This window comes from Sparus aurata, chromosome 3 (genome assembly GCF_900880675.1).
Source record: "Sparus aurata chromosome 3, fSpaAur1.1, whole genome shotgun sequence".
Lineage (NCBI taxonomy): Eukaryota > Metazoa > Chordata > Actinopteri > Spariformes > Sparidae > Sparus > Sparus aurata.
In genome coordinates, this window is record NC_044189.1 from 26,613,298 (window position 1) to 26,637,667 (window position 24,370).

The window sequence follows — 24,370 nt, forward strand, 5'->3', positions numbered from 1 at the left end:
AGGGATCTCGATAATCTTCAGATTCTGGCGGCGGCTTCTGTTCTCTAGGTCATCATTCCGGTCCCTTAATTTCCCGATCTCCCGTTTGAGCTCCGAAATGACGCTCTCCATGCTGGTGATGCTGGAATCATGACGGTTCAGTGTGCCCTCGATCTCCCAAACAGTAGTTGCCGTCTCTGTCTGTGTGAAGCGCATAGCCGCCATTTCAGCTCTGAACTCAGTTTTTAGAGAGGCGATGTCAGCCTTTGTCTCTCGTCGGAGAGCCTCAAGGTCTTGTTTGATTTCAGCACGAAAAGTCACCATCTCTTGTATGATTATATCGGCCAGTTGTTGATGAGAAGACTCCATCTCAGCTTTAAGTAAACAAGAGCGTTTTCCCCGGGTTGCTGTGGCAAAGATGGGAGGCCCGGGTGGTGGGTGGCGGTAGCACTAGCATAAGCCATGAATGTTTGCTTGAGTGATGGGCTAGCTAAACTTTGCACTGCTGCCTTGGTCGTTCTGAGTTTTACTCGCCATAACACACACAAGTGGTTCTACAATATATGCGCAGCAGCGTTATGCCACCAAAAAGTTAAAATGTTGTGTCCTACTCGAAATAATAGTTTAACATATAAGGAGCGTGTTGGACCTGCGGCTACTCCATGTCAGGTGCTAACTGGAAGTCTGACAAAAACTGTAATTTTAATGGCAGTATGCAAGTTAATTTCTATAATAGCCCCAAATAGGTGCTGCAGGTCGGCGAAGATGCTGTCACAGAGACTGCTGGCTACTGCCTACGGAGACTTGACTGTGGAAACACATTTTATTTGTTCTTATATATGGCAATACATTTGATTTTGTATATTATAAATATGTAACTATTTAAGAGCACAATGGAGGTAAATAAAGTGATAAATATGGAACTTCTCTGTTCTTTATAATTAGATAATAATAAGTTAAAAATGAAACAAGTCTGAGCTGAGTATTTTATTATTATTATTTTTTAGAAACGTTATTTATTACTCATGAAAATAAATCACAAACCACCTGTCAGCTGCCAAAGTCACATTTATAGAATACAGTGTCCCATTTTAGCCAAGAGGGTAGCCTATTCCCTTCAGTGTGAGATACACTATGACCGCAGCGAAAACGTTTTATGAAAAATATAAAAGAAAAAAATCAACATCTTTGTTATAACTTGGGCGATAAAAATAAAGCATTTTCTGTTTATCTGTGCAGTATTGATTTAGTTTGGGAAATTCCATGACCCCGATAAAACCTTAACGTCAGCTCAGAGTTCACTCATCTGGGACTAGAAAATCCTTTCTGTTGCTAGGTTGTCACTAAGGGTTGGATTATTTGCTGTAGTGGTAAACTACGTTCCATTACACATATGAGTCTACTGACGTGACTGATTTTGTTTCAGTCATAAGTCAGACCCCATGTGTTTCCATGGAAACGCAACACACACTCGCAAAAACCTTTAACATTTGAGAGCAAATTGTCCATCAACATGGATATATTCTGATTATACATTTTATTTATGTTGGTATTAGTTGTATAATCGCAATATTCCCCGAGAGGTTGTGCTTTAACGTCTTTTGAGCACTTCAGTGCTGCTTGCGGACCTCGGCACAAGAGCCTCGGCCCTGACGCATCACTGTCGTGCTCAAATGACGTTAAAGCACACCCTCTCGGGTAATGTGGCTTAAATAAATGTCACCTGAAAATGATCTGCATTTAAAATAGGCAATGATTGGAATTCATGCCACAAGATGGGACTTATGATGGATGCTCTCAAGTTGGTGTTGGTAGCACGAGTGGCAATTAAGTCACCAAACTCCATTGTTCTTTGTGTCACAATAACAAATACATGAGCAAAGTGCAGGGGCTGATTGCAGAGTGGCTTGTGAACACATTGAAGTGGGATCCAAATTGAAATTCCAATGATGGTGGATCTACGAAAGCACTATTCCCATTCTGATAAAATAATAATAATAATAATAAAAATAATAATAATGAAAAAACAAGCTTCGGTACTTGAGCTGTTTTCAAGCTTTGGGGCACTGATTACAAACACAAAGTGGAGCTTATCCCTCCTTACTCAGAGGTTGTTGGTGTTAAGAGGCACTTTTACGTCATTCATGGTGAGCCCTAAGGAACATATCAATATGGTAATAACACTGACAGCAGAATGAAGAAGTTCATTTTCTGAATCTTGTGAACAGGTTTTTAAAGGACATCATTACTAGTTGCTTGGCAAACTCAGATGACAGCTGACGCTGGAAAGCCTCTGCGTGCTAGTTGTGTGAAAATCCTGGTTTTGAAGCCAATTTCAAGCAGGATATAGGAGTCACAAATGCGACGTGCCTACTGATTGCATCTGCTGGCTTTAAGATCCATCTTAATGAAGTTATTTGCAAGGGCTTACATCATGGTGTAGAATGTAAGCCTGACTGATCCTCAATTCAGCTGAGTAAATATGAATGATGAGACAATCACACATCCAGGACAGCCTACTTCTTTTCAGATTTAAAATATGCTGGTGTGCCCAAAGAGCATTAAGAGGTACTGAGGGAATATGATTGCATATGGTCAAATATTCTGTGTTCAAGAGAGATGTGAATGATTAAGCCGAAAAAAAGAAAAAAAAATTGAATGCGAGTCTGGATTTGGAGAAACCTACATCACATATAAATGTACTCTGTAAAAAACTTGTGCCCTCAAGCATGTTTCCCAAGATTTGTGAAATCTGTATTCCACGTATTAGTGTTAAACCGTTGTCCTGGTGTAGCTATGGTGACCTTTTGGCTCAGCACCAAGGCTTCCAACCAAGCATGACTCGCTGCTCAGGCTAGAATAAATAAAAAGAAAACGGTATATTACCAGAGCATGCTTCTGCAGAAAACTATTCCGCTAATAGTATTAACTCTTGTCTTTTTGCTGTTCCTGCCATCCGTTAATTGAATTGGGTAGACAATGCCATGCTGTTGTCACAGCAGGAGCTGGCAAAGATGATAAGTGCAGTAATGTGGCTTTCTACAGAGGCAACATGTCACAGCAGGACGACAGAGCCATGCTGTGATAAATTAAGAGCCATGCAACAATACTGTGTGAAATTTGCTTTCGGATATTTAAGCAGTGCTCTGGTTACTGTCTTGGAAGGGTCTTCGCATCAGCCACATCATCACGAAGCCCATTTGCCATCAATCTTAACAGAGTGTCAATGTCACTCCACTCCCGGGTGACAAAATAGACTGAATTTCCTAACGAAATCCAGCTGTTATTCCCCAAAACTGCCAGTTTGAATAGAGTTACTCACTGATTGCCAACCAAACATTCCCACGGCAGTGAGCTTTTTAGCATAGCATGATGATTGAGAAGCTTGGTCCACTTATTGTAGATTGAAGAAGCAAAAAAGTTGATTTAACCTTTATGTACTGATATACCTCAATTCTAGAATTAATCTGATATCATGACAAATGGACTTCATAATGTTGCGTTGGTGAGAAGTGTCCACGAAAAACCACTGTCTTCCAAGTGCACGGTACCAACAACTAAAAGCAGCATTCACACGCAGATCCATTCATACACTGGTGGCAGAAGCTATCCTGCAAGATACTATCGGCTCGTAACCACTCATATGTAATCACTCCCACACCAACTGAACAGGAATCAGGAGCAATTAGAGGTTCAGTATCTTGCCCAAAGACACTTCAATATGCAGCTGGAGCTGGGGATCAAACCACCAACCTTCCAATTAATGGACGACTAATCTCTCCCCTGAGCCACAAATATATAAACCACCCAATTAATCCTGCACTCATTCCAAGCAATTTTAAACACTAAAGATATTCCACTGAAAGTAACGTTGACGTTATTATAACAGCACTCGAAAATTGTTGCAATGTTAAAGAAAGTGTGAAATAATCCCTTCACCCAGATCGGCACAAAAGTAAATGTGGTCTGTTTTGGGCTGAGAGCCACCCTCTATCCAAGTTTCATGGAACATTTTCAGTAGTTTTTGTGTAATCCTGCTAACAAACCACTGATCAGATTAGAGTTACAGGAAATGATGGTTAGAGTGGTGCGTTTGTTTACGATAACGGCTGATGTGTCTCTGTAAAGGTTCAGTCCAAGTCACACGAGTGAATTCATCCGTGGAGTTGCACCCAAGCCCAGTCACTCACTTTGTTGTTTGCTGCTCTACATTGTATTATGAATTGAATCTAATCTGCTTCTTCTGTAGGTTTCATGCTATGGGGAACACACACGTTTAGTGTTGTAACTCCCCCCACCTTTAAGTTGCACTTTCCATTACACATAATCGATAGTGATGTGAGACAAGCATCTACCAGGCCAGCTTTGCTTGTTGTTCGGTCCAAATTGTCCCCTCTTATCTTTTCTATGTGTCCGAGTTACTGGAGTAAGTGCGATTTCACTATCTCTGTGTCTTCAACTCCACAAAGATAGCTATATTTTCACATTTACTAGATAAAAGTATTGACTTTGTGTCTTTAATGTGCTTTTTATCTGCAATCACATACCAACTGGAAATGGGTATGGAGTGTACTTTTAAGTTTCCCAAAGATAAGATGTCCAAAAACTGTGCTCCTGGCAAGCCCATGCATGGGCCTATCAATTAGCATGTCTGAGAGGAACAAAAACATAATTCAAATCCAATTTGAATAAATATGACGATTTATTAGTTCTTCAAACAACACGTCTTTAAATAATTCATTATTCCAGAGCCACAGAGCTCATTTTTGTCCGTCAGAGGCAGAAGCAAAGGCTCTTTTCATGACTCAAATCTATTTTACCACTTCAATCTGTTGAGTAAACAAGAGGCTTTAGCCGATAGGCCAATGCTGCTCAATATTCATAATAGTCTATAAAGGAGGCTTTAGAAAATCTGGGGGAATTCAGTGTGGACACTTGAAAGGCATTGATTTTCTGTTCCTGTTCACACTCACTGGACTGTCTTTCCATATCATTTCTGAGCTGATATCCTATCAATGGTTTGAAACATTTAGTTCTGAAATTAGTGTTATCTGCTGTTGCTCAGGATAAGTATCTTCTACATCATGCCACTGCCTCCTGAAGGCAGTCATTTCTGTGCAGAAACAATCTGAGGGTACTGATTGAATTTTTATCTCCAGTAGATAGTGTGATCTGAGATTGTAACACTATTTAAAATTGTAATATAATAATCAAAGAACAATGGAGGGAATGCCACTCCACTGTTCGGGGATTTGCATATTCTGCCCCTGCAGCCCTTAACCAAACCTGCAAAAAAGGCAGCCAACACTCAAATCTGATTTATACAGCTCAGAGATACGGCACGAACATTGAACTGTCTGAGTGAAAATGTTTGTTTACCCTTTGACGCACAAATTAGCTTAATTTTATCATAAAGCCAACAGTTTTGCAGCAGAGCACATACACACACCCCCTCTGAGAAAATCTCCTTGTCGTTGTTTTCCATCTTACTCGATTCATTCTCTGCAGAGCTGCAATTGGTGTGACAGATTACAAGAAGCGGCAACTCCTCTCTTGTTTCCTGCCACCCTAGGACACGGGGAATAATATTTGAATGCTCAAAACGCTATTGTTTTTATCCGCTGCTTTGTTAAGATAATTTTTCCGAATGTTTATTGAATGCTGAACAAGGATCCGTGATGGGTGAACTGAAATCTGCTACCACACCTCAGAGTGGAGTGCAGGCTGGGACACGGCGGAAAATAATGGGAGTGAGACGGGTACGCAGTGAAACAAAATGTTTTCTCTCCGCTGAATTAACTGATAAAACAAAACAAAACAAAACAAAACATTGTTATATGAGATGACGGATATGTTGCAGCTGATTCGTTTTTAGAACTGATCGGTGCTGCCGCCGCACACCATTAGTAAACCGCTGGTTTAACAAACCAAGTTAAAAAGTCACCTTCTTAGATGAAAACATTTGCTGGTTTTCACAGATTTCAAGTTTGATGGTAAACTGACTATCACTGGGTTTTTGGACTGTTGACTGAATAGAAGAAGCACTTTGAACTAATTCAAGTTGTGCTTATCTGATATCTGACATCCAACTGGCCTTGTGATTAATCCCAAAAATGTCAAATAAATCAGCAGATTACTAAAATATAATCTCATGATAATAAAAATAAGCATTGCATGCATCTGTGGTTCATTACTCATTTGGTCTCATTTTTGTAGAGGTGATCATCATCGCTATTGTAAATATAGCAGTGCCGAAAAAGTTAATGAATGAGTCCTAGGAATGAGGCTTTAAAGCCCCTGTACAGACTTTTCATTTAGTGTTGATTTTAGAGCCCCGCTGGACGAAAGCGGTAGTGTTTTGCCGGAATGGAGACTGTATTTCCCCTGAGCTCTAGCGCCCACTGTCGTGAAGACGTTTGTCTGGCCGGCGCATGTAGATTTGTTTTGGAAACGTCGGAAAGACGACGGGACTTGCTTTGAAAACTTTTTTTTTTTTTTTTTAGCAGCTATCTGCAGCGTGCATATGGACGAGGTAATGTGTCTATTTGTATTTCTACTTAATATAATATGCCGCCGGTGAATCAAAGTAATGCTGCTGTTGCGCTGCAATTTCCCAGCTATATATATTACCCACGGTGCTACAGAGCTAGCGTTACAGCAAAGTCACAGTGATTGTGATGGATGTTTTGTTCTAAGTAAGAAACTGAATCATTTATAATGACAGAGGATATTACCGATGCATCGTTGCAGGTCAGCTGGGCTGATACACACAGCTGAAATGGATGCGTGATCTAAGACGTTTGTTGTCGTTTTCACGAGTGTAGTATCTAGAGCTAATCTAGTGGTAATGTTAGCCAGCTTTGTTGTAACAACATAAATTCATGTATTGCTGTAAACTACGTCCCGCATTACATTTCATAAATGAAATAAAATGTACATACCTGTCTGGGAGGAATCGGGCAAATTCTGGATCCGACCCTCCCTTCAAGCCCAGCAACTCTCTCCATCTCTGGAAGGAATCGCCAATGTTTATCCGTGTTTTAGCCCTAGCTCGATCGGATTCCCTCTTGGCCTTTCGTTGGTCTTCGGTTCGAATTCTTTTTCTTTTCTTTGTCTCATTATCAGCCATGACAAAAGTTTTAGCTCGGTTAGCACTGGCTAGCGTCGCAACAAAACAGCCATGCCGTATCCTGAATGTCGTCAGTTCCGGTCTGACTGCCGTTAATCGTTTCGTCAGTGGTCCGACCCGACCAAGGCCTTTCAGAGGTATAGAATTAGACTACTTAGAAAAAGCGTATCTTCACGCTGATGGGCTCATTTGCTGTTGTGGGTAACAGAGACACATCAGCAGAAACCAGAGACTTTTCTATATCCAGTTAAAAACTCCGTACAGGGGCTTTAAAGCAGATTTAAAACCCTCAGGTCAACTAAACTTATTTACTAGCCTGACTGTGTTGTAATCATGCATTAGTGTTTACGGACTGACTACCAAGTTTCTGCTGTACTGTACTCACTGTACTTGCATGCATACAAAGTTTCCTTCTCCACGCTGAAGGGAATCATTTTATGTAATTTTCAGTGGCAATTCAACATTTACCTTTTTTTTTACCTCAAAAATGTTGAATGATTTAAATTTTTTAACAATAACACAAGTAGCCTTTAACAGCTCCAATGCACAGAAAAAAAGCAAATGACATGACTCGATGCTGCAGTCCTGAATAAGGAACTAATATTGACATTTTAGATTCACGTCATTGCAAACAAAGTGGTACAGATAATCATGTTAAATTGCGGGCTTGTTTACAGCCTGTCTGATCATCATCCTCGTGCCCTGTTTAGCGTTGACAGTGCATGTATCAGATCTCAGTATGTATTCTTGCAGAAAAAGTGTCATAATAACTAAGTGAAGTTTAGCCAATGCTACAGAAATAAGACCCAAATTGGGAAATTGAAATAATGCTGTAAACTAAAACAACAGCAAAAACAGTAGGAGACCATTTTCATTGAAAAAAAAAAATAAAAAATGAATAAATGTCAAAGCAAATGTCAAAACTGTGTGTCTGTTATTTTCAAAATAACACCACAGATTGAAGTGCTAACTGACCTTATGATGAAATCACTGGAGTCGATGAGGCCGCCGTACTGGGAGCCTTTCAGGTTGCCAGAGTTCCCCACCACGGCGCAGGTCCTGCAGCGCTCGGGGCTGGCGTCCATGTAGAGCACCTCATCAGGGATGACTTGGAACAGCTCCTCCACCACTCCACTGAAATTGGCCGGCTGCCTCTCTGACTGCAACCACTGGTGACACAGCAGAGACAGGCCTCAGAGAGAGAGAGAGAGCCACGGCTCCGGGGCCACTTTAAGTAGAAGTGATTGAACAAGGGCAGCGGAGCTCGAGACACCGAGCACATTTCTGAAATAACCTCAGGGGCGGCTTAGCTGCGTCTACGGGGGCTCTTTTGGCCTGGCCTTCTTCTGGTGGCTTTGAACTCGGAGAGACAGCAAATAAATGCATAAATGTGTGTGCACTGTATGCTGTTACATATTGTACTGTGGCTGCCGGAGACAGAATGTTCTGCAACAATGTCTCATGACTTTTAATGCTGATTTTAGCGACTCGTGGTCCAGATATTATCGTGGAGGCTTTTCCACATTGACAATACAATTCTAAGGAAACAATTTAACACATTCTAGTTTTATCTGGCACAGAATATAAGCCATTATTCATTGAAACATAGCTTTTTTATCAACAGACTATATCAACTGTTAAAGCCCAAGCCCAGATTGCACATTAACATTTCTGTCTAATTAGAAACTCTTCTTCACAGAAGTTGCATTTCGTTGTGTAACACGTACGCCTTGACGTGAAAGAGCCCGGGTACACCTGAAAGGTCGTGCCCTTGCCTTGCAGCAGTGCAGCCCGAACCATCTGGCCGGGCTACTGTTGATATGTGACACTTTCCTCATCAAGCTCCCTGTGAGAAGCATTTCCTGGAACGAGTAGTGACAGGAGGCAACCTTGCAGTAATTTTTCTATTCTTGCCTCTAATTGGACACGGTGTGAGGTGAATGCGGGAAAACCAAAGGCACTGGATGCCTTCCAGACAAAGGTAGGATAACTGTTTGACATACATTTTGTGAAAAAAGCCCTTTTTACTTTAGAGGGCTGTACTCTTATCATGGAGATACAGAAAGTACAGTGTATTGGTTGGATATAATTCGATTAAAGCTAGCATGTGATTAGTAATTTAGCTAACATGAACTCTTTTTGTAATCCCTGTGGGTTGCTGCCAAAAATCAGGTAACATTACATCTATTAAGGTAGTTCCAGTGGAGCTCGAATGGAGTTTGATATGAGGAAAGGTGTTAGCTGCACTAACAGCAAAAAAACAGGCTTTTGTATCAGTCACTCTGAATCCAAAGGTTTTTCCCCCTCGGGCAGCCATTTAACAGTGACACTGAGCAATCATACAGGTGACAAAATCCATCATGGAAGGGGCACAGATGACAATTCCTGCACTGACTGCTGTGTCAGGTAGGAAAAGCTAGACCAAATTAGTCTGGCACTCGATATCGGTCAGATAGACATTTATTTTTTTCAACAGCCCGCAAAGGAAAGGTTGAAAATGCATTAACATATTAGGTGTAATTGGAAAGGGAAGTTTTCATTAAGCAAGACTGGCATGACCATGTATATCATAAATATATATAGTGTGCAAGCTTTAAAGTCGCTACATGTAAGAATTGCCTACCCGTCAAATTCACACTCCAAACAATTTGCTGCATATCAGCATACAGGGGCATCCTTAATGTAAGGAACGACAAAATCCACAGTCCTTCCCTTTGAGTAGATTTTTCTCTCTTTCAACAAACTGCCCTACCTAACAAACGTATTACCACTGTCTGCAACATACAATTAGCTGCGTTCATAAGCTGAACAGCTATTGTTAGCATCATCAGCTAACTGCAGACTAGTCAAGAAGAAATATTGAGTTCAACATCAAACCTTGCATCTCCAGCACTGTTAACTCTTGCTTTGCTAATACTTCTGTAACTTGCCTTCGTTGCTGTCGACAGTGTTGGGGAAACTACTTTGCAAGCGTAACTTGTAAAACTACATGTAGTTCAGCCTGGCAGTAGTTTGTAAAACTACTGCTAAAAAAGTAGCTTTAGCAACTACTTATACTCATTATACTCATTTAACTCAGTGTTCAATAGATCAACATGTGGTGTATGTGAAACAAAATATAATAGCCTACAAAAAATTCACATGCCAGAAGAAATATACCTCTCAACTCGAGAGGAAAAAGTCGAAAAAAAGTCAAAATTGTTGTTGTTTTTGGCTTGCAGGACTCACATGTGAACACGTAGGTTGTGTCTGTAGATGCATCTATATCCAACACGTAAATGCTCAAATATGGCCGTGGTTGGGCTGGTGCGTTCGAGAGCGCATCGGGGATAGCGGGAGGGTCGCCCATGACGTGCTTGTGCCATATGAGCACTGCCTTCCTTGGCACAAAGACCCGCCCACTCTGTGAAACATTCGAGTGCTGCCAGGGCGAGCCAATCAGAGGCAGTGTTGGCTTGGCATGTCACGACATGTTTCATGCCTTCTTTCAAAGAAAAATTAAATAAAATTTATGTTATATAGTCCTTTTTTAAATAAAAAATATTTCATGTTATTGGTCAAAATTGTAGTTTGTAAATTGAGTAGTTAAACTACAAAAAATTACCAAAAATTAGTTGAATTACTTGAAGCAGCACTAAATATTAATGTAGTTTAACTACCAGCAAGTTACAGCAAATTGTAGTTAAGCTATGTAGTTCAACTACATGTAGTTTACGTCTCCCCAACACTGGCTGTCGAATGTGGTTTGTTGAGAAAACACACTCAGGGCAGAGAAACTTCTTCATCGACGCATGTTGGACTGAGACGCTACAGCGCTCACTATCGCCGCCTGAGGTCTGCGGTGGTACTACAACACTGGATGGGGCCAAGACTAGCTGGTTAGCATGCTAGCTTCGGTGAGCCAGATATCTCTGCAACACTCCACAAAGATGTCTTTGTTATAACTAACTACAATGTCTTTTTTCTTCATATTCTGTTGACTAGGCTTAATAGTTTCCATAAATTTTAAAATCGATTTAAAAAAAACCACGTGGTCGAAATTTAAGTCCCTTGGATGGATCGAGCTCCAAATACATTGGATCTTACTCATCCCATAATGCAACACAACACCATCTTGTTAACCTTTCCTGACAAGTAAAAAAAACACCTCTTTTAACTCCACACCCCAAGTTTGTAACACAGGTGCCCAGGATCAAATTTTGAGGATGATGACATCATCTGGGTTTAGATTTAACTGAGCTTCTCCAGAGCTGCAGAAGACTGAGTAGTACTAAACTGATCACGATTTGTATAATTGGTGGAGAGCTACACTGCCTGCTCTGTAAACATACACTTCTCAGAGATATATCATGACCGTATAACTACGTGCTGGTGTTTGTTTAAAGAACTCTAGGGATAGCATGAGTGAGGCTTAGCTAAACAGCTCAATACATCAATAACACCATCAGCGCTGTATAGTCGAGTATACCATTAAAAGAATGATGAAACGGATAAATCAACATTTTGGTTAAGATTTGCTTTCCTGCTGAGACCGATGAGCAGATCGATACCATGGAGGGGTACTGAGCTTCTCATCTAACTCCGCGCAGGAAAGCAAACATATATTCCAAGTCAGATCAAAAGAAGACATGGCCATGGTGTAGCTTATCAAATAAATAAAGCTTAACATAATGTCAAAGTCAAGTCATATGAAACCCAGGAAAGATTGCAACATGTTCCTGCATTACAGGAAATGCTGGTGAGGCAAGTAGAGAGAAGCATAGCAAACCAAAGTAGACCTCTTTACGAAAACAGTGATTTGAATTGAGAGAACAGTTAGGTTGCTGTAGTCATAGCACATTCATGAACTGAAGTGTCAAGTTTGCATAATGTTTGCAGCGTATTTGCATTATTCCTGGAGGAACAAGCTCGGCAAAGAGTGATTCTGGAACAGTGCATGCTGTGTGACATCACCTATACAATCAAGTTATGATGGTAAATCTCCCTCTTTATCTATAGGTGAAGAGAGAGATTTACGATGGTGAGAATGAGCTGCAATTTCCATATCCACCATCTCCCTTGTTAAATGTGAACAAATTGTGCGTGGGAGTTTGCTTCACAACTTGATCCTGGTGACGATCCCATGGATTTGAAACAATCAATGTGGCAAAAACAAACACTTCTTGGGAGCTTTACAGCAGCAGTGTGTGATCCGTGTTCTTTATTCATGATCTTTCTTTTCAGCGCCTCATCTGCTTTCAGAGGCCGATCGTGGATGTTTTTTTCTCCTCCCAATCCTCTGTGACATACAATCACAAATCCCCTAAACCCATGCCATGAATCTTACCTGCCACCATTTAAAGGTTTCCTCAGAGAGGACACTGTTCTCCCTGGTCATCAGAGGGTGGATGGACTGATTGAAGCGCTCAGCAAACCAGGGGTCGTCCTCCAGCTCCGTCATGCACTGTCGACAGGCGCACATCCCTTTGGAGAAGAAGTTGTCCGACAGGCGAAAGGCGTACTTGAAGAAGTAGAGCGAGGGGTCCCGGAAAGTGTAACTGAACAGGAACGTTGTAAATGTGATGACACAAAACAGCAGAGCAAAAGTCCTGATTTTCCTTCGCTTGGGTAGAGACATGTCGCCACAGTCACAATCAGTTGGCTGGGAACTTTGGGAGTGCAACGGACAAAAATAGCATCATGATGAATCTAGAGTCCCAAAGGTGTGTGAAAGACACAACCTTGTTGACCACATGGTGCAAGAGGCTCAAATATATCACTGCTGTGGAAAGAGCATATGCTGTTATTCTTATTTTTCAGTCAGCGCAGGATTGAGTTTTTGATTGTCTGTTCTCGATGTAATCCATCAATGTGGTTTCTTTGCGGATTCATCTAAACCAAAGGACGTTAAATCCACTGTGAGTCCGTCAGCCTGATGGCTCCTGGTTAATCAGGTTCAGTCAGTTTTACTGACTACTCAGATGTTGACTCTGTGAGGTCAGTGACTGATGTGTCATCCATTCTTTAATGATCCACCTGGGGGCAGATAAAAAGGACATTTTTGTGACACATTCTGGGGAAAAAATAAGGTAAACACAGAGCTCCTCTAATGCTGTTTGACTTTAAAGACACAAGGGAGTGTAAAATATGCACAATTCTGTATTCTTTTAATTTCACAGTACTAATAGTTCCGAGATTAAACAGTTTGAGTCTCTGAAGCATTACACTACTATTTTCTGTGCCTGTGAAAAGTGTTGCATTTAAAGTGTTTTGTTTATGGCTCTGTTTGCGCTGCCAAATTACACAGGATGTGTTGCAGTCTCTTAGCTCTTAAAAAGACCATCAACGACAAAAAGTGCCTCGATTGATTGTGAAAATGATTACAGTTCTCCTGGAACAAACAGGCGACAACCTTAATCACCCTCCCGTCCCACTGTAAGGAATATGTCAATAACTGGACCCAGCTTTTGTTAACTGAGATAAAATGAAAAGTCCAAATGCACTAAGCATTGATCACCTGGGATCATACCAAAATGAGTCATTGATCCAGTGGCATTGTCACAAATGTTCAAGAGATTCACAAAGTGTGCGTTAGGAAAAACAGTTTGCAGTCATTTTGCTATTTCTTACTCATTCTGGGCTATATACTGTATATAGTATATGTTCTTTATGGAGTGTGTCACCTGAAAGCTAAATGTAATGAATAAAGGAGCTCAAATAGCTAATCAATGGATGCTAGTTAAGAATAGTTTAGCTGTCTTACTAAAGAAATAGTAAGGGATACACAGTTGAGATAAATGGCTAAAGTCCTGCAATTCATAACTGATTACAGCCCTCATCAGAAAAAAAAAACACTGAAAGCAGTTTACTACTTTCAATATCTACATTTACTGTAAGCCGTTAATACAGCAGCAAAGGAGGAAGTCAGGTGTTGTGTTGTAGAGAGTGACCAAGTCCTCATGAAGAAGGGGTTGAGGTGGACGGATGAGTCAACACAGGACTTTCACTCAGGAGGCGTATGAAATTGGGTTGCATAATTAATGTGATGGTCACTGTTCGTCACCCTGGGTGAAGTAAATGTTAGCATTGACTTCATTAACTTCATCATTTGAACCCAAACCTTGGTCTATACTTATTCTAACCAAGTAGTTTTGTTTCCTCAACCTTACTAGATTATTTTCTCACCTAAATTTAACCAGATGGTCTTGTTGCCTAAATTAGACAAATTGAGAATGAGATTTGACAGTCAACTATCTTACAAATTGGATCCTTTAAGGAATTAATACAGTGTTTTGACAGTGTAAGGAGCCACAAACAGTGGTTGCCCATGTACAAATCCCATACAATACCCTTTCATCAAGCTCATCTTAATAATCATTTGGCCTTTGACCATCTTTATACCATAACGCCTGAATTTTTAGAAGCCTTCTGGTAGAAAACTTCTCACAAAACCGCCTAAACCAAAAGTCAACTATGTTATTTTGACGTACTAATTCTTCATGTAAACAACATAAGTGAAATTTATGTATGTAACGTGCATTCTTCAGTTAAGACACACAGATACCATGCTTAATTTGACCCGAACCAAATCTTTTCCTAAACCTAACCAAGTTGCGTAGAAACTGGCGGTAAAGGGGGTGTAGTATTAACAAGTGACATAGCGAAAGTAATGGATAGTGCAAAATAGTATGATTGAGCTCAATGAAACATCCAGATTAAAAACATATTCTGAGAATATACACTTTTATATAATTAGTGGATTAAAAAAACATCCACACACACACACACACACACCATGTGAAACATGACAGGTGCTCTGTCTGTGAGATAGGGCTGTGGGAACACATCTGACAAAAAAAAGTCTTGGGACCCACGGGTACCAACAGTGTGCAAGCTACTATAGAGTATACTACACAGTTTGTCAGAAAGCTGCCAGTGACAAAATTCCCAGACTAAAATAGAGAAGGGTAATGTTTTTCAGACCCAGGCTTTTCATGACTGACAAAGCAGGCAGACCTCCTGGGGTTTCATTTTCAACATGAAAAGGCCACCTCTGCTTTAAACAGGGCCGAGGGTTTCATTCTGATGTGCAGCTGTGTTAAGGATTCCACAAATACTTCTATATTTAGCGAACAGCAGATCCACGCGGGAGATTATCCGCCATCATCCCTACCCAGGGTGAGAGATACATCGGGGAAAAAAAATGAAGCCAAGAAAACATGCCACCTGCCCTTTGCTCTGAACAATTCCTGAGTGAGCCCTCCATATAGAAGATTCGCGGGGAACTCCATTACGACGAGAGAAAAGGCTTCGGGTCTTTCCTGATTAGAAATTGATCAGGTCATTCAAATTCCACCCTGGAGGGAAGCAAAGAGGATTGGGTTTAAGACTGGCTGGGAAAGACTACGCGGCGACGCAGCTTGCCTGTTGATTTCATTCTCACTATCAGAGCAGAAAAAACAAACTGTACAGCCGGTTATCAGCAGCACTGACACAGGCCAGTGCACAGGACAGCTTATAAGTGATCCTGCTGCTATTCGGAGCTCCGTAAGTCTGCAGCAGACTGCAAATTTGCATACAGTCCAAGGTTGGTTATTGTCTAAGGCAGCGAGTTTGACAAGGATACCTGGGGACACTTATAATGGACACTTCAATGAACTATAAAGCAGGCTGTTGACTCCACTCAGTTTGAAGCCCCTTGGCATCAAGGGTCCAAGTAGATGTGAGAGCGCGCAGAGTGCATTCTCAAACAGGTGGCGACGCCCCACTTTTGACAACGCATCGGCCATCATCTCGTTCCCCTGACCTTGTCCGACTGAAGGCTGGCAACCCAGCGCTGATCAAAGTTCGCTAAGCTGAGACAGCAAAGCGTCTGTTCACACTTCAGAGGGGCGGGAGGGAGAAAATGGAGAGGAAAAAAGAGAGGGGGTGGAAAGCAGCAGCAGCAGCAGCGTGTGAGCTGTGATTTTCACCCTAATCTTCAGTTTTGAGAAGTCATCAACTTTGCAGGGTGTAGTTACAGTAAAGTGTTTTGAGTTTGTGTCGTACGGAAATTGTTTTTCTCCCCGGCTTACCTCGGCTGCTTCTGAGCAATTTGAGAAATCAGAATTCCGCAGTGTTGAAGACCCCTATGCTTTATATACTCGAGAGAGGCATTTCTGCTGAGCTCAGATGGTATGTTTGCTGCAGTTTAACAGAGCCTCTCAGCGGGAGTTGACTCCGAGAAACAGCCCTTGACTCTTGACACAGGCATGCACGTCGTCACGTAAATGGGGACGCAGTTTAACACGACAGTCATGTCTGAAAAAGGCTTCCAAGAACCTTGTTCATCGGCTGAATCTCTGCGTTGTGCTGGGAGTTACTTTGTTTTAGCGGATGATGTGTCTAGACTAACGTTAGCTACTGATGCTTTCTGTTAGCATGGCGTATAGAGGCACCGAGACAAGGCACATGTGCAGTAAGGCACATCCTTTGAACCGTCAAGGAAAATCCGAGTGCAGTCCTTCACAAAGAAATCCGCAGTCCAGCAGCATTAAACAACCCAAAGTAATCATTCACAGGTTTGTGTAGGCAACCGGGAGAGACGAGGGTCTCATTTTTCATGTGGCCAATAAAAAAGTGATTAATACATTTCAGCAATCAGAGCGCAGATTCAGATTCAGTCTGACCGCGAACTCTGTCGGCTTACATGTCTTTGAAACATTAGTAAATTTACCTGATAAACAGATTCCATTGTGTTCGGCCTTTTGGTTTTTTGGTTTTTGTTCACCACATCCAGCGAGAAGTCCTTGCTCCAGCAACAGCATAAAAACATTCTTGAAAGTTTATTTGAACCGAGCATTGATTGAAAACAGAGTCTGTCTGTATTGTTCCTTGATGTCTACTGCCAAGGTTGATCGTGTAAAACCTGAGACACTATCCACCTGGACCCATGCTCTTACACACATTTCTAGGCCGTTCTCAAACACAGCTTTTACTTTAATAGCTGTGTTTTTCCCTTTCCCTTTCCATTTCCAGCACAGTGGAAATTGTGTTTGTCAGCCCAATGTAAAACGGCAGTAAAAATGAAAAACGAACAAAACTGTACGAACCGACACTGTCATGTTAATACTACAACAGACTGTTGCTTTCCTCACAAGTAGCATCTTTGCTCTTCATGTGTTTCAAAGTGTTACCAATGAATCAAATTCAATAGCAGCCACAGTCCACAGCAGACAGAAAACAACAACAACAACAAACAGCCATCATTAATAAATGGTACATTCATATTCATTTTACTTTATTTAACAATTTTTTGACTGTGAACAAGCAATGGAATGCTTTGTAAACCACTATTTAAGCAATAGTATGGGTTTATTAACATCAGTTTCCACTTTATACTGACCATCAAAATTGTGTTTAAAGATTAACTACATAGAATTAAAACCACTTACAATTCAACCGTATCTGTACAATAAACAGTTACTTAATAAATAGAAGCACATGCTATTTTTAACAGTGAAATAACTATTTACTTAAGTTGACCCTGTCCTCTTTTGCTGGGGGCTTCTGTGTAATCATACCCCACTTCAGCAAAGTGCCTTCATTCAAATATATGGTGACCTTGTGACTGTTTGTGCAGGGTTAACATCAGTCTGCACGTTGCCCCGAAGAACAGGGCTGCATGAGGAGCACTTGCATAACAGACATCAACAGGCACCTGTCTGAATGGCAGTAGTTTAACAGACAAACATATTCTCTAGTATGAACAATATTATGGCAAAGTCTGGAATGATAAAAAGAAAACTTGAATCTCTGCTATCATCAGCATTCAATATCGGAAACTGAGCCCGACTGGATGAATAAGAGGAGATGTTAAAGGCATCACAGAAGAGCTCCAGAGGGATTTTCTGTGAATTTTCCGCTCTATAACTAATAAAAATCACTCATAGTGGGGGGAAAAAATGAAAAAGCACCAGATTTTTACATTTGATGGCATCACATCTCTGAGTCTTTGTGCTTTACTCTCTGGCTTTGGTGAGCAGTATTTCATTTGCTCAGATATAGACTTTCAGTCAGCGTTTATTTAAAAAAAGAAAAAAAAAGGAAAAGGTTATACTCGGTTATGTTTCTTGCTTTAGCAAATAAAGAGGATTCTACAGGCAGCAAGGGATTGAAAGGTGTGGGAAAAGTCTTCTTACAATATTGAAATAATCTTGCTAAAATCTAAAAATATGTTTGCTATAAAATAAACAACCTAACCTCAACTGAGGGCTGAAACAGCGTGGGACCCCCTGCTTTCATGAAACCTTTTCAAAATCCAGAGGACAGAGATGAGGAGCGGTCAGATTTAAAATGCGACTGACATTTTGAAGGTGAGAGGTTTCATTTTTACACAACAAAGTGTTATTTATATATTTCTAAACTACCATTCTGTCCTTTGCTAGCCATTGATGTTAACACATCCTGATTTGTGTATGTGACCAGCATCCTCACGCAGGTCATCGGAGGGGACGGACTGCACTTTCTCATCAAAACACCATTTACTCTTGTTTTAATTAAGGCTGGAGACCACTGCAGGTGCTTATTATTTGTTGAAGGGTAAGGCCAGTGATTTCTTTAAAACATTTGTCTTAATTTCAACAAATCTCATTATAAGACCAAAACCACTAAAACTGATTTCATAGGTAGGTAGCGCACTAAATGTGTATAAATCTGCGCCTGAAAATAGTCCCCAAAAAGTGCTCTTTTTTCTCATGTTTTGTAATGTTTGATTAAAAAAAAAAACTACCATTCCCAGCTGTTTTAGGAAATTACTGAGCCTTTTTAATGTTATAATTCATAAAATATAGTGCCATTTATAGCGCCAGGGGTTTAATGGGCTTAGAGTGCCACAGTCTAAGGAAATAAAGAGACACTGAGAATCTGACTAACCCATTGTTGGTTGGGGTCATGATTTTTTGACAACAGGAACATGACTGAAGCCACATTCGGACCGGATTATTGTTCCACAGGGTGATGGGAAATGAAATATTTATGTACAGCATTTTAACCAAAAGAAAATTAACTAAAATATTACAAAGATATTTGTCATAGACATAGACACTGGATAAAAATCACAATTAATAGTTTTCTGTACATCTATAGTGACATTGCAAACAGCAACTGCTTTTAGGTTATTTGGCCAGCTTTAATAGAGTGCTGTAGTCCTGAACACAGAAATCAGTTTGCATTTCTTGCACATCTGGTTCCCTCGTTTCAAAGTCAATGTTTTAAAAAAAATTTATTTTTCTTCAGTTAAATGCCTGAAATAAGGTCTGTGGCTTAAGATGTTAACATGTTTTGTTCTACGACATAAAATTCATGAATAATTAAATGTCCCACAAGTGAATTATAAAGCGCTACAATGTTGTAAAAACACTGGTTGCTAATGACGGTGGCCGTACACAGAAGCTCATCTACTCACGAGTCCATCTTCACAGGCAGACTTTAGTTGCAAATGATTCTAACTCTGACTTTCGAACATGTAGATCATGTAGTAAGACGCTTAGTAGTGGTGACGTTTAAGTCATGCAACCGTAAAGTAGTCTGTTTGTAGCTTAACATTAACTTTTTCTAGCAATGTAATTTACGGTTCCAAAATCACAAAAGGGGTGTTCATCTGTGAAGATTTGTTGATCAAACATGTAATTTATATCAACTTGCGTCTGTCACAGGGCTTATTTCCAGCAATAATCAAAATCTTGATGAGGGAAATGGGGCGATGCTAAATTCCGGGCTAGCCTACAAAATTACCTCATCCCTACAGCACTCTATCTGCACCCGTACATACTACAGTATGTGCTGGTGTTACTAATGGTTTTTGGGAAAACATCTCATAGGCTGTAACATTGCTGCACTTGTACATAGCATCAGGAGTTCATCACTGATCTTTTCCATTTCAGTCTTCCCTGCTTCTTTTATGTCCTTGTAGCTGCCCAGGTTTACTGTTATTAACATAACTCCAATAGACCTTTCCTTAGTTACCCTGGCACAGCAGCTTATTATATCTAATTTTATTATTGTATTATCCACCCACCCTGACATTCTCTGACTGCATTTCCGCTGATTACTGCAGACTCTTATTCGTCACGTCCTTCACACCAATGCACGAACCTGTAGTTGCCAGGAGCAATAAAGTTTCCCTGGTGTGTTAACTCCCCGTGAGGCTGCCTTATTCACTTCAGGCTGGTGTCACTGAATGAAAGCACAGTGCACTGCAGTCTGAAATGAACCTTCACTCTATTATTCTAAGCAATTCCACCAGCTCCGACTTACCATTTCAACCCCCCTAAAATACACGTTTGCCTGTTTTTCCCTAAAGTGGCTTCAATTTTTGGAAAACATCATCTCATTATACTGTCTGACACTATCATACATATATTCTTGTATATAACCTTGTTCCACCTTTGCATATATGATGATGAGATATATTCATTCAGATGTATTCAGCCCAAGACTCTGTGCTTTTTACAGCGGCACCATTCCATCTATTCCAAGTTAAAATATTCAAAAACCTCAAATTCAGTCTGACATGCTTGGTATCATTGGCATCTCCACTAGAATTTAAAACAAAATTCTGTCAGTTTCAAACAATGTTTACATGCACAGCATAAGTTAGTAAAGACCAACCCACCGCTGGGTCAGCGGGGTTGTGAGTTTTGTTTATCCAGGCTTTAATATATGCTGATTCATAATGTACTTCATGGTGTCAAGGTGGAATCCATGTACTATGTATCTGGAAACTTAAATTGTAGATGTAATTTAAAAATGCATTAACAAATACAAAAAGAAGGAAATCATGCTCTGTGCTAGGGCTGAATGGTAAATCATCTTTATATCAGAGTCAGGATATAAAAAAGTAGAGTTTTCAAATCCGAACAGCATATTTTTAAATTGTACCTTAACCTGATTCTCAAGCTGAAGCAAGTAAAGTTTAAGGCAGCAACTGTTGAACACAAATGTACTCAACTGTAGTTAATAAACATTAATTCTATGAGTTAGTCAAGCAACAAAAATAAATCACGTCTGTTGCCTTGTTAACTTACGTCCTGCATACTACTATCTATATGTACATGGCCAAAGATGGTTTTGTAGATGAAAATCATTCTTCTGTATCAATTTTTCATTCATGTTTGTATTTTTGTATAGGACTAGATCTATATGATCACTTTAATTTTAGACTTGCTAGCATAGCTTGGCAGCTTGTGGGTGTGAAATATAATTTCTGAATCCTCCAGTTAAACTAAAGCAAATAAAGCTTATGTTTTAAGGTTATCACATTGATATCTCTGAGCATTGATGTTTAAGGTTCAGAGCTGTAAAGCAGCTCACCCTGTCTGTCTGTGAAGCTAGCTTAAGCAGCTACAGGGCAGTCAGTCATATATCGAAACATTTTCAGGCCTGACATACCAACAGTTATGGTCATTAGCATAACCTGCCTATTAGGCTGTTAAAATAAATACATAAAAATAAAAAAACTAATGCTATAATTATTTCCTCTGATTCTGTAGAAACAATAATTAATTTCTTTTAATTGTCTTGTGTTAATGCTTGGTATATGTTATATCTTTTGTAATACAATGTCGACCAGAAATACAGGCCCCGAGTTTAAATACCTAACTGCAATCTTAACTGCAATCACACTGCAGAGCTGCTCACTCTACTCTTTGCTAGCTATCTTTGGCTGTACCTAGCTACAGGCAGCAAATTAGCTCTGTTAGCTAATAGTTTACTGGACTCTGCCTTGACTGTGACCTCAGGCCACACATTTAAAACTGCTGAAACTTGACTGGGACTGAAAGCAGCCTCTGCGATTGCCGGAAGTCAGTTTGAAGTCAAAAGATAAAGTACAGAGGTGATTTACAGTGACTCTGAACAGGACAGTGACTTACGGGATGAAAAGACAGGGCAGGCACAGACAGAAGAGGCTTGGAGTGGCGGAGGACCGAGGGAAAGTCGAGTATTATAACAGCAGGTAAAAAACAGGCATTTTTTCAAGGTGATTGTGGAAGAAAAAGCAAGACTCTTTCGGGGAGTTTTATTTTATTTATAAAGAGTGTGTTTGCTTGGTTTTCTTAGCTCGGTAAGAGACAGAATTTTTCCCTAACATATTCCTCTTTAGTAGCAAAAATGATGTAAAAACATTTCAAGCTGGTTAGATTCCTCTGCAACACATCTTTGCCATAACGTCATAACATGTTTCTTCGCACCCTGTTAATAATGTTAGTTTTTTTTTGAAGGTTTTCAACTAAAATTTTGACTATATCTTACAAACGGTCTCTCTAATTCTTTAGCCCTCCTGTTGGCTGTATATTAAAGAGAACTGCATAAAAAGGAATGAAAACAATCCTTGAATATAATGAAACCAAGAAATGTAATGCTGATAGCACGAGGCGGAGAGGCACAGTTTGCACAAAACCAATTGCTCCAGTTCAGATTTTCAGATAGAAAAAGCCCCTGATGTAATAAAACCAAACTCAGGTAAAGGTAGCTGCAGCTCCAGCTTCCCCTGAAAATTGGTTTTGATGTTTACTCTCAAATGGAAAATCTCCAACCATTTTGCATGCAGTCCAATGTTTTTTTTCTTTTGCACTTCTACTGATAGCAAGGTGGACTGAATGTAAAGCAGCTCTGATTACTGATGTGTGTTGTCAGGCACAATCTCTGTCCAAAATGAGACATCTGTCCCATTAATCATTAACAGAGCAGAAGACTGGGGAGGCATGTGATGGAATGAAATGGGTAGTCCATTTGCACATTTGTCAACACAGAATACGTGTTCCCATGATGCTTGTGATTTATTTTTTTTTTTCCCTTTCTCCCATTTCCAGTGTTTTTATCTCTAGTTTTTTGATGAGGCCATTTTGCATGCAGACAAATGTTTTCCCTGCACTTCCACTGATAGCCAGATGCAGCCAGGAAGAGAATGTAAAACAGGCCTCAGTATTAATGTGTTTTGTCAAGGAAGTTCTTCATCCAAAAGGCGAAGTCTGTCCCATTAATCATCGCCAACGTTGGAAGGTGTGGGCAGCCTCAAGTGAAATAAGCCAGACCATTTGCATTTTTGTCAACATAAATATGTCTGCCATGATACTGATTATTCTTTATGTTCACTCTATTTGATCATAAAAGCTTTTTTACTGCAGTTTTTTACCAGAGGCATACATTTTCCACTTTATGTAGATGTGAAAATATGAGCTACAAAAGGAGATCAGAGGGCGAAAAACAGCATGTTTACCGAAGGCTTACCACACATGCTAACAAAATAGCTTACAGTGTGGAAGGATCCTCCGAGGATCGCAGAGATTTGGCACACAATTGCGAAACCTTTCTTGAGCAGGACCGTTACCAAGTGCACGGGCACGCTCTCTTTGTCCAATTTCTCACTTTCTCTTTATTGAGAAGATATGCTGGAGATCAGATCTGACACAATAGTTCATTAACAGGGTGTTTTTTTTCCCCCCGTATTAGATGATTTCTCTATCAGTGTGAGTCAGACCCACTGAGGACTTCAGTCTGCCTCTGATCTTGTTCCAGATCCACTTCTGCATTTGGAAAAATTCGACTTCTGTCAAGAAGAACATGAAAAGCGTGCTGTCCTCTCCAGAGGACCAGCATTGGTTGTTTGTTCAAGCTTAAAAGAACCAATGTTTATGTTTGGAATCATGGCACAGCAGGAAGTTGTGTGATGTCCTTATAGCGCCATGAAAATCAATCATGTGGAGGTCTGGCTTGATGGTTCAAAGTGTTAAGAGATTGACGCAGATGACTGTGATTTGTTTTACATCTTCTACCAACACTCATTAATATTTACCTTCAACAATCTAAAGTCTGAAATCCTAAGAAGAGTTTTTGTTACCTTAACATACCAAAAGCCAAAACAACCTACAGAAACTCAACAGCATATATTGTTGTTCAAGTCTTACCAATTGAAAGCCTCCTACTGATAGTTGTACATTCAATCAGCGCAGTGATTATAACGCAGTGTACCTGCAGGGAATTGATATGGTTGTTGGTCAATACCAATGTCTAGGTGAATATGAGTGTGCGTGCTGACATTTCTGGCATTCACAGCTCTTGTTCTAGCTTGTGTTCTGTTATGGAATAAAGACTCCCTGCCCCCCAATGATCCCAATCTTCTCTCCCACCCTGTTGGCAGTGCCACGGCAAGAGATGGTGCCATAAGTGAGTAACACATCAAAGCTGTATTTGTTAAAGCTCTTTGAAGATCTATCCATCTTTTTTTTTTTTTTAATATTGACT

At 40.3% G+C, this 24,370-nt stretch overlaps 1 protein-coding gene across 1 annotated transcript in view; it reads right to left on the bottom strand.

Moving 5' to 3' along the window:
* Nucleotides 1-24,370, bottom strand: part of st3gal1 (ST3 beta-galactoside alpha-2,3-sialyltransferase 1) — an 86,819-nt gene that overhangs the window by 28,100 nt on the left and 34,349 nt on the right. The window contains exons 2-3 of the mRNA XM_030412882.1: nt 12,435-13,123; nt 8,084-8,277 (exon numbers count right to left, since the gene is read on the bottom strand). Coding sequence (XP_030268742.1) covers nt 8,084-8,277; nt 12,435-12,725 — 485 coding nt within the window. The 5' untranslated portion in view covers nt 12,726-13,123. The remainder of the gene's footprint in view (nt 1-8,083; nt 8,278-12,434; nt 13,124-24,370) is intronic.